The sequence below is a fragment of the Lynx canadensis genome, chromosome A3, assembly GCF_007474595.2.
Source record: "Lynx canadensis isolate LIC74 chromosome A3, mLynCan4.pri.v2, whole genome shotgun sequence".
In the NCBI taxonomy this organism is placed as follows: domain Eukaryota; kingdom Metazoa; phylum Chordata; class Mammalia; order Carnivora; family Felidae; genus Lynx; species Lynx canadensis.
In genome coordinates, this window is record NC_044305.1 from 61,555,157 (window position 1) to 61,568,861 (window position 13,705).

The window sequence follows — 13,705 nt, forward strand, 5'->3', positions numbered from 1 at the left end:
TAAAAGCATAGCTACCCCTACTCTCTTTTGGTTTCCACTTGGACTAAATGGCTTTTTCCAGCCCTTCACTTTGAGCCAGTTTGTGTTCTTAAAACTGAAGTGAGCCTTCTGTACGCAGTATAGAGTTGGATTTCATTTCTCTCTTTTTTTTTTTTATGAAATTTATTGTCAAATTGGTTTCCATACAACACCCAGTGCTCATCCCAACAGGTGCCCTCCTCAATACCCATCACCCACCCACCACCCCTCCCTCCCACTCCCCATAAACCCTCAGTTTGTTCTCAGTTTTTAGGAGTCTCTTATGTTTTGGCTCCCTCCCTCTCTAGCCATTTTTTTTCCTTCCCCTCCCCCATGGTCTTCTGTTAAGTATCTCAGGATCCACATAAGAGTGAAAACATATGGTATCTGTCCTTCTCTGTATGACTTATTTCACTTAGCATAACACTCTCCAGTTCCATCCATGTTGCTACAAAAGGCCAGATTTCATTCTTTCTCATTGCCACGTAGTATTCCATTGTGTATATAAACCACAATTTCTTTATCCATTCATCGGTTGATGGACATATAGGCTCTTTCCATAGTTTGGCTATTGTTGACAGTGCTGCTATAAACATTGGGGTACAAGTGCCCCTATGCATCAGTACTCCTGTATCCCTTGAGTAAATTCCTAGCAGTTCTATTGCTGGGTCATAGGGTAGGTCTATTTTTAATTTTTTGAGGAACCTCCACACTGTTTCTCAGAGTGGCTGCACCAGTTTGCATTCCCACCAACAATGCAAGAGGGTTCCCATTTCTCCACATCCTCGCCAGCATCTATGGTCTCCTGTTTTGTTCATTTTGGCCACTCTGACTGGTGTGAGGCGATATCTGAGTACAGTTTTGATTTGTATTTCCCTGATGAGGAGCAACTTTGAGCATCCTTTCATGTGCCTGTTGGCCATCTGGATGTCTTCTTTAGAGAAGTGTTTATTCATGTTTTCTGCCCGTTTCTTCACTGGGTTATTTGTTTTTCAGGTGTGGAGTTTGGTGAGCTCTTTATAGATTTCAGATACTAGCCCTTTGTCCGATATGTCATTTGCAAATATCTTTTCCCATTCCGTTGGTTGCCTTTTAGTTTTGTTGATTGTTTCCTTTGCTGTACAGAAGCTTTTTATCTTCATGAGGTCCCAGTAGTTCATTTTTGCTTTTAATTCCTTTCATTTCTATATCTAGTTCCTGTGTGCCTTTTGATTGGTGAATTCAATTTGTTAACATTCAGAGTTATTCTTGATATGTAAAGACTTACTAATGCCATCTTCTTAATGGCTTTGTGGGTGTTTTGTATTTCCACTGATTCTCTTTTCCTCTGTTTCTGCCTACCTTTAAGACTCGTGATTTTCCATGGTATCAGTCTGTTTCCCCTTTAATTTTTGTGAATCTGTTCTTGCTTCTTGATACCATGAAGCTTACGTAAAACATCTTACAGATAAAGCAGCCCATTTTAAGCTGATAGCAACTTAACTTCGGTTGCGTGTAAAAGCTTTACCTTTTTAATTTTTCCCCCTTTTTTTATATGCTTGATGTCATTATTTAACTCTTTTTATATTTCATATTCATTAACAAATTATAGTAGCTATAATTATTTTTCATACTCTTCTTCTTTAACCTTTGTATTACAGTTAGGTGGTTAACACACCATCCCATTACAGAATTAGAATTTTCTATGTCTGTGTATTTACCTTTACTCAGTGTGTTGTATACTTTCATATGTTTTTGTGTCATTATTAGTGTCTTTTCATTTCAGCTAGAATTCTTTTCAGCATTTCTTGCAAAGCAAGTCTAGAGGTAATGAACTCCCTCAGAATTCTCCAGTGAATTGTTAGTCCAGGAAAGTCTTTATTTCTGCTTTGCATCTGAAGGATAACTTTGCCAGATAAGAGTATTCTTGGCTAGCAGTTTTTTCTTTCAGTAATTCGAATATGTCATCTCACTCCTGGCCTATACAGTTTCTGCTGAGAAATCACTAATATAGCCTCATGGAATTCTTTTGTAGGTTACAGTCTTTTTTTCCCTGGGTACTTTTAGGATTCTGTTTTTATCTTTGAGTTTTGACACTTTCATTATACGATGTGTTGGAGAAGGTCTTTTGCATTGAGTTAATAGGGTTATCTATTAGCTTTATGAATATAGATGTCCAAGCTTCTCCCCAAGTTTGGGAAGTTCTCACCTATTATTTCTTTGAATAAACTTTCTGCCCTCTTCTCCCTCTCTTCTCTGAAACTCTAATTATTATATTTGTTCTTTGATGGAAAACCATAGACCTGATAGGCTTTCATCACTCTTTTTGACTCTTTTTCCTTTGTTCTGCTCTAATGGGTTAATTCAAAATTTCTAGATCACTTATTTGATCTTTTGTTTGCTTCACTCTGCCACACATGCTGTCTATTGCTTTTTATTATTATTATTATTTAATTTCAGCCATTGAAATCTTAAGTTCCAGAATTTCAGTTTGGTTCTTTCCTAAATTATTTCTTTTCTTTGTTAAATATTTCATTTTCTTTGTGTGTTATTTCCTAATTTCATTGAACAGCCCTTCTGAATTTTCTTATAGATCATTGAATTTGTTCAAAAGAACTACTTTGAATCTTTTATCAGCTAGTTTGCAAAATTCTGTGCTTTTGGTTGTTGGAGAATTACTATTTGTGATCACATTGTTTTGATTTTTCATGTTCCTTGTAGTTTTGCATTTCCACTTTTGCATTTGAAGTAACAGACACATTTTTAAATCTTTACTAGTTGTCTTCAGATGGGGTAATATAACAGCACCAACTGTTATATTTGTTAGTGCTGTTATTTTTGGGTTTTCTCCACCTTTTATATTTTCCAGAAAATAGTGCTCAAGTTTGTGGTTTCTCCCTTACCCACAGGTCCTACTGTTTTTCTGATAACAGTCCATTTACTGAACTTGCTCTCACCACTGCACTTGGGAGTGAGCACCAGGAGCCAGCTGCAGTGTGAGGGGAGATGGGGGTTTAGCACTCAGGGCATTAGAGTACCTATGGTATGGGGATCCTCAAGTAAAGTATTCCCAGAGGCTCATGGGCAGACTTCCTGCTGAAGTCCTGAGCACAGTCAGCAGGAACTGTGTACCTTTAATGCCCTTTGATATTCTTATCTGTCCCTTTCCTGCTCTGCTCCCACCTCCAGTTTTGGAAGTCCTGCCTCAGTACTCTGGGTGCGCTAGAGAGAAACGGGTTTCCCGTGCCATGTCCTGCACAACTCACATAGCCAGGTACTCATTGACTGCTCTCCTTTTCTCTTGTGGGTGAGGTCACCACTGCTGGATAATTTATTCCCATGGAGTGTTGCCTTGGCAGGGTAGTTCCGGAAGAGGGAGTGACACTGGGAAAATTCCTCTTAAGGTTTCCACTGTGACCAAACTTTTTTGTTTGTTTGTTTTTTGTTTCAATGGCATAATGGAATATGTCCCCGGAAAGGCTGGACTTTTGCAATATCTCTCTTGTCCATGGGTATCTTCCTAGGTCGGTACTCTACAGATTTTTTTCCCCACATGGCAAGAGTGGTTGGGACAAATGTACTGGTTCTGTAGCCCATACTAAAGTTTGTCCATCTACTACCAGATGTACAGGTGGTTGAGACAACTCCCAGGTCCCCTGGCATATGGTGCTGAATCCCACATTTTCCACAAAGGCACTTCCGTTTGTGGATGGATATCTAATCCATAGCTTAAATGCAGGGACCAAAAGGGGCACCCGGGTGGCTCAGTCAGTTGAGCTTCTGACCTTGGCTCAGGTCATGATCTCACAGCTTGTGGGTTCGAGCCCCGCATCGGCTCTGTGCTGACAGCTCAGAGCCTAGAGCTGTTCTGGATTCTGTGTATCCCCTCTCTCTGCCCCTTCCCCACTCACACTCTGTCTCTCTCTCAAAAATAAATAATAAAACATTAAAAGCGGGGAAGGGACAGAAAGACACAATGTCTTTTGCTGCCATGATGGTGACATCACTCCTCCAATTTTTTTAATTTTTTTTTTCAACGTTTATTTATTTTGGGGACAGAGAGAGACAGAGCATGAATGGGGGAGGGGCAGAGAGAGAGGGAGACACAGAATCGGAAACAGGCTCCAGGCTCTGAGTCATCAGCCCAGAGCCCGATGCGGGGCTCGAACTCACGGACAGTGAGATCATGACCTGGCTGAAGTCGGACGCTTAACCAACTGCGCCACCCAGGCGCCCCCTACTCCTCCAATTTTTTTTAATGTTTATTTATTTATTTTGAGAGAGAGAAATAGAAAGTGATGACCAGTGGGAGGGGCAAAGAGAGAGGGAGACAGAATCCCAAGCAGGCTTCACAACTGTGAGCACAGAGCCTTATGCGGAGCTTGAACCCACGAACCATGAGATCATGACCTGAGCCGAAACCAAGAGTTGGACACTTAACTAACGGAGCCACCCAGGCACCCCATCACTCTTCCAATTTTAAATAAGATAGTCAGGGCAAGCCTCATTCAGAAGGTGACATTTGAACAGACTTGAAGGAGGTAAGGGAGAGGACTGTATGGAAGGAAGTGGAATATATGGAAGAACATTCCAGACAGAAGGTACAGGCAGTATAAAGGCTCCTATGTGAAAACACACCTGTATGCAAAGAGGACAGTGTGGTTAGCTAGGCCAGAGTGATCAAGAATGAGAGAAGTGAAGGGGAATAGGTAGGGTAGATTGTGAAGGGCTGTACAAGCTATGATATGAGGACTTTGGCTCTTATCCTGATTGAACTTGGAAGCCTTCACGGATTTGAGCAGAAAAATGAAATGATAGCTTACGTTTTGTAAGTATCACTACTTATCAAAAAGAGATCATAGGGTACCTGGGTGGCTCTGTCGGTTAAGCATCCAACTCTTTATTTCAGTTCAGGTCATGATACCAGGGTTTGTGAGTTTAAGCCCCACATCAGGCTGCATGCTGGCAGTTCAGAGCCTGCTTGGGATTCCCTCCCTCTGCCTCTCCCCCGCTCATGCGCTCGCTCTCTCTCTCAATAAGTAAAAAAACAAAAAACAAACAATGAAGAGTAAAGGGAGAATCAGGGACACCAGTTACATTAGCTGCTGCAGTACCCCATGGTAAGAAGATAATTACTCTGACAAGAGTGAAGAACTGAAGAAAGCTGTTGGATTTGGGATATATTTTGAAGATACAGCCAATAAGCTCTCCTGATGTGGGACTAAGAGAAAGAGAAGAGTCAAGATTGACTCTCTGTTTTTTTCCCCAAGCTACGAAAGGACAGAATTGCCATCAACCGAGATGGAGAAGGCTGAGGATAGAGCAGGTTTCGGGAGTACAATCAGTAGTTCAGTTTTGGATGTGTTAGATTTGAGGTGTCCTTAGACATCCAGGTCCAAGTGCCAAGTGACAGTTGGTGTCTGAGTTTGGATAATAAGAGAAAGGACCGAACTTGAAATGGAAGTTTAAGAGTCACTGGTGAAGATACAAAGTCATGGACCTGGATGAGCTCACCAAGGGAGCCAGCCAGGGACTGAGCTGTGGTACAAAGGTGAGAGATACTTAGCTGTAGATAATGTTCAGTTAAAGCTAGCACACCTTGTTTGTTCTTCGTTACTTTTTATACTGTTTTCTAATTTTTTATCATACCAAATTCATCTAATTTAGAAAGTGTGTGGGAAAGAGGACAAAAGGATGATTTGTAGCAAATCTGATTAATTCTTATGGGAAGATTACGTTCCTGAGTCTGACTTTGCTGTTCTGTTTTGTTATATCATTGTCACTTGGAATTAGATTTTCCCTGTTATTAAAAAAAAGAAGAAAGGAAATACTTGTTCTATCTCAACATCTTCTTAAAGTACTGAGATAATAATGTACTCAAGTCTTGATAGGTATTGAGAACTGTCAAAGAGAACTTGTACTCATATCTAGACTCTTCACTGTTCCACCCTACCTTCTTTCCCACCGAATAGAAATGACATCATGGAGCAAATTCTCCATCTTCCATAGGAATTAAGCAGTGAGACTGGCCATATTTATGGTTTCTTTAATAATTAGGATCTCAGATATCATGTAATAAAACTGGCTTATTTTGAAATTAGGAGAAATTGAGACCTACAAAGGTTCAATGACTTGCCAAAATCAGTTTCTTTTTTTGTTTTTTTGTTTTTTGTTTGTTTTTAATGTTAGTTTTGAGAGAGAAAGAGACAGTGCAAGTGGGATAGGGGCAGAGAGAGAGTGAGATACAGAATTCAAAACAGGCTCCCGGCCGTCAGCCCAGAGCCCGACGCAGGACCCAAACCCACAAACTGCGAGATCATGACCAGAGCCAAAGTTGAACGCTTAACCAACTGAGCCACCCAGGTGCCCCTCAAAATCAGTTAATGGCAGAATTAGAAACTCAGATCTCCAATGTGTCACGTACTTACTCAAAACTAGATGTCCAGTTCTGGTAGTAGCAAAAGGTTATGCTAAGAATTAAGCATTTCATGATGATTTTCCTTACCTTTTGTAACTTACATGGGCTTTTGAAAGATATTATTTAATATTTACATACATTCCCATAAAAATTTTAAAGGAAACCAGTTTTTTCTCTGGCTGGATAAATTTCCCTCTAGTGAACCACAGGCCTTGTGAGTATCTTCATTGACATTAGAACTGTTGTCAATAGACAGCAACATGCAGAAGATTGAAACTAGACCACTTTCTCACACCATTCACAAAAATAAACTCAAAATGGATAAAGGACCTGAATGTGAGACAGGAAACCATCAAAACCCTAGAGGAGAAAGCAGGAAAAGACCTCTCTGACCTCAGCCGTAGCAATTTCTTACTTGACACATCCCCAAAGGCAAGGGAATTAAAAGTAAAAATGAACTAGTGGGACCTTATGAAGATAAAAAGCTTCAGCACAGCAAAGGAAACAATCAACAAGACTAAAAGGCAACCAACGGAATGGGAAAAGATATTTGCAAATGACATATCGGACAAAGGGCTAGTATCCAAAATCTATAAAGAGCTCACCAAACTCCACACCTGAAAAACAAATAACCCAGTGAAGAAATGGGCAGAAAACATGAATAAACACTTCTCTAGAGAAGACATCCAGATGGCCAACAGGCACATGAAAAGATGCTCAATGTCACTCCTCATCAGGGAAATACAAATCAAAACCACACTCAGATATCACCTCACGCCAGTCAGAGTGGCCAAAATGAACAAATCAGGAGACTATAGATGCTGGCGAGGATGTGGAGAAATGGGAACCCTCTTGCATTGTTGGTGGGAATGCAAACTGGTGCAGCCACTCTGAAAAACAGTGTGGAGGTTCCTCAAAAAATTAAAAATAGACCTACCCTATGACCCAGCAATAGCACTACTGGGAATTTACCCAAGGGATACAGGAGTACTGATGCATAGGGGCACTTGTACCCCAATGTTTATAGCAGCACTGTCAACAATAGCCAAACTATGGAAAGAGCCTAAATGTCCATCAACTGATGAATGGATAAAGAAATTGTGGTTTATATACACAATGGAGTACTACATGACAATGAGAAAGAATGAAATCTGGCCTTTTGTAGCAACATGGATGGAACTGGAGAGTGTTATGCTAAGTGAAATAAGTCATACAGAGAAGGACAGATACCATATGTTTTCACTCTTATGTGGATCCTGAGAAACTTAACAGAAACCCATGGGGAAGGGGAAGGAAAAAAAAAAAAAAGAGGTTAGAGTGGGAGAGAGCGAAAGCATAAGAGACTCTTAAAAACTGAGAACAAACTGAGGGTTGATGGGGGTGGGAGGGAGGGGTGGGTGGGTGATGGGTATGGAGGAGGGCACCTTTTGGGATGAGCACTGGGTGTTATGGAAACCAATTTGACAATAAACTTCATATATTGAAAAAAAAAACTTGTCAGTAGGAATACCATACTCATTGATTGTAAACAATTTTTTCAACATTTTTAAATCTCTGAAATTTTGGGTTTAATTTACTCTTTTTTTAGTTTCTCAAGGTGGAAACATAGATTATTGATTTGAAGCATTTCCCAAAATAAGTATGCTTTATCTGCAGCCAGCAAATTTTGATATGTCGTGTTTTAATTTCTAGTTGATTCAAAATATTTTAATTTCCCTGTGACTACCCCTTGGACTAATGGGTTATTTAGAAGTTTGTTAATTTCAAGCTACTTAGAGATTTACCAGGTATCCTTCTCTTACTGACTTTGGCTCAGATGTAACCTCCATCTAGTGTCTACAGCTTCCAGGGGTTATATACTCTGATTTTAGCCCACTGTCAGCTTTTAGCGGTGTATAAAAATTTTAGCTGAATTCATTTTACCCTCATATGGTAGCCTCATCTTCCCATTTTCTGCCATGGGTGAGCCATTACTCACATTCCATCTCTCCTTGGAGGTGCTTGTCTTTCCTTAAATTTTGAGCTACCTGATATGCAAACTCTGTGATAGGGTCAAGAAAAGTTACATTTTTGTAGATTATCCTTTTGGTTGTTGATAATGCACAGGAAATGCTCTTTCCAGCTTTCTGCTTCCTGAGGTGAAGCCAGAAGTCTCAATGCCAGGTATTTTAAGCTACAATTTGGGGAGTGTTTTAGAGTCCAAGCCATAGAGGCAAATGAGAAAGGTTGATGACTTTACACATTAAAATGCATCATAAGGCTTCATCACAGACAGAACTACAGTCACGGTCCCTTGAACTCCATGGAGTAGCCCTATTGTTTTGTTGTAATAAAGTTTTATTTCACTAACTACAATGACATTCTCAACCCGTACAAGAAAACAGGAGTGAGTTTCTGTGCGTATTGTCACTCCTGCCTTCTTTCCTAATTTAAGTTGCTGGCACATGCAGCACCATGTGTGAATGGCTGACAGAGGTCAAGGGGTTAAGGCGTGGGCTTATTTCTTCTTTGGAATAGTACAAGTTGTTGTTTAGTTGTAGAGTAGTACATCTATATAAGAAGCTCAGCCTCAGCTCAACTCCTACTGAATTATGTGATGATGGAACAGTCTGTAATTAGGTACTTCATTCCAGCCTAATGATTGTTGAATGAACAGCATCTAATTGGTAATTGATAAAGATGTGTGACTGTAGACATCAGTATGAAGACATCATTTTTATTATTTTTCATTGCAGAATAATTTGGCTAATTTAAAGCTTAAACCTTCAGTGGGAGAAGCTAGTTCATGGAAATGATTGTGAGATGATTGCTTTACAAACTTCAGCTATTTAATTGCGGTCAGCATAATCGGATTTTTTAGTTACTCATTTAACTTTATTTGTTGCTCTTCTTTTTCAGAAAATACTTCCAGGAGGAAATACGTCATTTGATGTAGTTTTTCTTGCAAGAGTAGTGGGAAATGTAGAAAATACTTTATTTATTAACACGTCCAATCATGGGGTATTTACTTATCAGGTAAGAATCAGGACTAAATCTTTTATTTATTTTATAAAATATCGTTCTTATCTCCAACCTATCCTATGACTCTCTTTAAAAACTCAGGGATAATAGGAAATGTGAGAGTTTAGACTGAGAGCATTTTTATTCACTGCTATGTCTGTGACTAGCCCCTATCAAATCAGACTGAACAAATGATCTTTTAAAGCTGTAGCTAAAGTTTTAATGTAAGATTGTTGGCAAAAGAATAGTAAAAAATATTTTATAATAATTTTTTTAATTTTTATTTTGCACATTTATGAAGCATACTTGATAATAGCTTCAAAATTAAAACATGCATGCTCCCTTTTCTTTAGTGAATAGATTGCTTAAAATTTGTTCTTATTTTCTCTGTGTAATGTTTAGGTTATTAGAGATTGTTAATGTCTTATGAGTCAAGATTTTTATAATCAAGGTTATCAAGATTGTTAAGAAGAATTGCTTCTGTGGCACTATACTACGTACTTTACAAACATTTCTGCATGCGTTATAGATACTGTTATTCTCATTCGTTTAGATAAGGAAGGTGAAGCTTAGAAAGGTTAAGTAGTTTGTTCAAATTATGCTACTAATAGATTATTAAGCAGGGATTCAAACCCATGCCTTTATAACTACAAAGATCATCCTATTAACCACTGTGTTATCCTGCGCATAGAACACAGTGTTTCAACTCCTTACTTAGATAATGTCTTACTTTACAGTTTTTATGATTTTGTTTTTGAACATTTCTTTTCTAGGACCCAGAACATACCACATATCTTGAGAATTCGTGTCAGTAAACCAATTAGTTAGGCACTTGTATTTATATACAGTGAATATGTCTTTAACAGTTGTTTAGTAGGCAACCTGTGTAGATGAATAACTTAGAAGTGCTATATAGATGATGCTCATTTAACATACACCTGTTGAGTAAATGAAGACTGTCATAAGAATATTACTACCATTGCCCTCTAGGGGCAGCCTAACCGACTTAGGTGGATGTGGCCAAGCTGTACTACTTGAGGGTTGTAATCGGTTTGTTCTCAAGCAGAGCCTCAGTGGCCAGCTGCTTTTCTTCACCTCTCCACATCTAGTCTTTCACAAAGTCTGCCTCCTAAATATATCTTGAGTCTAACTCTCTCCTCCACACTGCCACTGCTCTCTTCTAAGCCACCATTACCTCTCCCTGGGTTACACCGTAGCCTCCAACAGGCCTTCCACTCCTCCACTGTCCTTACCATAGTCTGTTATTCACTGTAGTCGGAATGATCTTCTGTGAACATAAATCACATCTAGTCAACTTCCCCATGGAAATCTTTATGTCGTCCTATTGCTTTCAGAGCAAAATGTAAATTTGTGACCAAGGCCAACAAGGCTCTGAGGTTCTGACTCCCATATGTTCCTTCTATTCCATCCCATTTGACCATGCTTCTCATCTTATTCCTGATCTTCAAGTTAACCCCTTTCCTGCCTTGTTTCCTTTGTATACTTCCCCTCACCCAAATACACTCTCAGTTCTGGTTTGTTCTCATCTTGCATCAGCTCATAATCACTTCCCCAGAGAAGATGACCTTGACCATGCTCCCTAAAAGAATATCCCAGCCTCACCCCAGCCAGTTATTCTATATCACATTACCATTTTTTTAAAACTTTTTTATTGTTATTTAGTGTGCCCCTCATACTGGAATGTAAGTTGCATGAGGGCAGGCACATTATCTATCTTGTTTACTATTGAATCATTCACACTGTATATATTTGTGCCTAGCAAATCATAGGCACTTAAGAAATATTTGTCATTTGACTGATGGGCTCACTCTGTTTAGTCAACCCAGGACCTTGCTTTCTCATGTGGGAATGACCTGGAGCTGGATTTGAGAAATTGTTTGAGCCCTAGATCCATCTTCTTCTCATGGTTGGAATAAGGAAATCTTTTGATTCCCTGTTGCCTTCTTTTGTCTATTCTGTGAGCTCATGAAGGACTGCTATCATTTTAATTTCCAATATATTATAGAAATAATTCCAAATACACATATATGTAGTAAATCAAATACATAGCCAAATCAAGGATAGAAACCACATGTGTATTCTTTTTAAAGGTAGTCAGGATTTTTCCATCTAAATAAGACACATCAGTTTTCCCTAGATCAATCAGTTATAACTATAAAAATGTTAGTTATGAAAGCAACCCAGATTGCATTTTTTTCTCCTTTAAAATAGGTATTTGGTGTTGGAGTTTAACCCAGATTGCATTTTTTTCTCCTTTAAAATAGGTGTTTGGTGTTGGAGTTCCAAATCCATATCGACTGAGGCCATTCCTTGGGGCCAGAGTCCCTGTGAACAGCAGTTTCTCACCTATAATAAATATACACAATCCTCACAGTGAGCCTTTACAGGTGAGTTTATGTTGATGATATTGAATGAGTTACATTTTGGTGGAAATTAATGCTTACCATGAAATCTCAGTTTGTTACAGTTTGCAAGACTATTTAAAATAATGGGATTTTGGGGCGCCTGGGTGGCGCAGTCGGTTAAGCGTCCGACTTCAGCCAGGTCACGATCTCGCGGTCCGTGAGTTCGAGCCCCGCGTCAGGCTCTGGGCTGATGGCTCAGAGCCTGGAGCCTGTTTCAGATTCTGTGTCTCCCTCTCTCTCTGCCCCTCCCCTGTTCATGCTCTGTCTCTCTCTGTCCCAAAAATAAATAAACGTTGAAAAAAAAAATTTTTTTAAATAATGGGATTTTATAGATGTATCAAAGAGTGGTTATTCTTTTAATGCAACTTGCTGTGGTCAGAATTTTCGATTACAATAGTCCAGGTATTGACTTTTTGGAACCACTTTTTAAACAACTGTGGTTTCTCTGGTGTTACAGTTTAGCAGGTCTGCATTTAACTTAAGAGTTTTCAACTACACAAGGCCATTGCTTTTCTGATGTAACGTAAATTTTTAAAACAGTTCATACTTATTTTTGGTAATAAGTTTTGGGTGATGGCAGCCTGGAAGTTAAAGTCTGAGGAAGGGTAAATATAGAATCACGATTAAAAGCAAACTTATTTTTTGTTTAAAAAGTCCAACTCCTGGGATGCCTGGGTGGCTCAGTCAGCTGAGCATCCTACTCTCAATTTCCACCCAGGCAACGAACCCACGGTCATGGGATTGAGCCTAGTATTGGGCTCCATGCTGAGCATGGAGTCTGCTTAAGATTCTCTCCCTCTCTGTCTCTCTCTTTCTCTTTCTTTGCACCCCTCCCCTGCTCTCTCTACAGATAAGATAAGATAAGATAAGATAAGATAAGATAAGATAAGATAAGATAAGATAAGATAATCCAACTCCTAATTTTACTCAATCTGTTAGGTACTGATTGTTTTCAAATTTGACATCTCTCCTCACTAGTTCCTGGTCTCTTTTATAGTCAGAGTGGCAAGTGTCACTCCTTTATGTGTTTCCTAAAATCCCCACCGTACATCCCGAGAGACTTCCAACTATGTGACATTTGCTGCCACTGTAGGTTCTAGTTGCGTTTTCTGGTTGAAAGGAAATGTGGATGCTTTCTGGAATAGTTTATAATATCCACACCCAGCCTCCCCAAAGTTCTTTAAGACCAGTACTGCAGGCCTTAACAGTAGCTTGAACATAGCAGGAGGAGGGAAAATACTACATATTGTAGTAAGCTACAGAGCTTTGACAACCAAACTGATTCTTGTCATCCCAGAACCCCTGGTAGAAATGTTCATGAACAATGAAAAAGAAAATGTAGAAGAGAAAAAAATGAGATTTTTAGAGCCTGAATTGTGAAATTATATGCTAAGGTAGCAAAAAAGAGGTTTCTTCCCAACGTTTGGCTAACAATTAGGTGAGCATAACTACTAATAAAAATACTCTACCCAAATTTGAATTATTTTTAGCTAGATATTTTCATTACAAGAGAAGAAAAGTTTCTTGTGTCCTGTTTTTACAAGTGAAAGTATTTGTATTTCCTCTTCATCACTCGATCATTTATATCCTTTTGCTAAATTTAGATAATAATGTATTTTCTCTGTTTTGGCAAACTTTTATCAGAAATTGTATAGAAACCTCATAAATAAATTCGGGCTGCTTTCTTTCCTTGACTGTTTTTGGTCAACTTATTTTTGTTGTTGTTGATGTTCATCTAGGCTTTTTCTAGTTATAGTATTTTAATTCAAGAATGTATACCACACTGGACTTTTCACCAGCATGCAGGAGAGCAAATGGAAAAACCAAAGCTGTCCTCTTAGAAAAAGTATAGATTATTTTTTTT

The 13,705-nt window shown here is 38.9% G+C and overlaps 1 protein-coding gene across 2 annotated transcripts in view; it reads left to right on the forward strand.

Moving 5' to 3' along the window:
* The window catches only part of TMEM131 (transmembrane protein 131), a 245,234-nt gene that overhangs the window by 150,563 nt on the left and 80,966 nt on the right, over positions 1-13,705 (forward strand). For both annotated transcript variants that reach the window (XM_030310450.1, XM_030310451.1), the window contains exons 6-7: positions 9,314-9,430; positions 11,701-11,823. In XM_030310450.1, the coding sequence (XP_030166310.1) occupies positions 9,314-9,430; positions 11,701-11,823 (240 nt within the window). The remainder of the gene's footprint in view (positions 1-9,313; positions 9,431-11,700; positions 11,824-13,705) is intronic.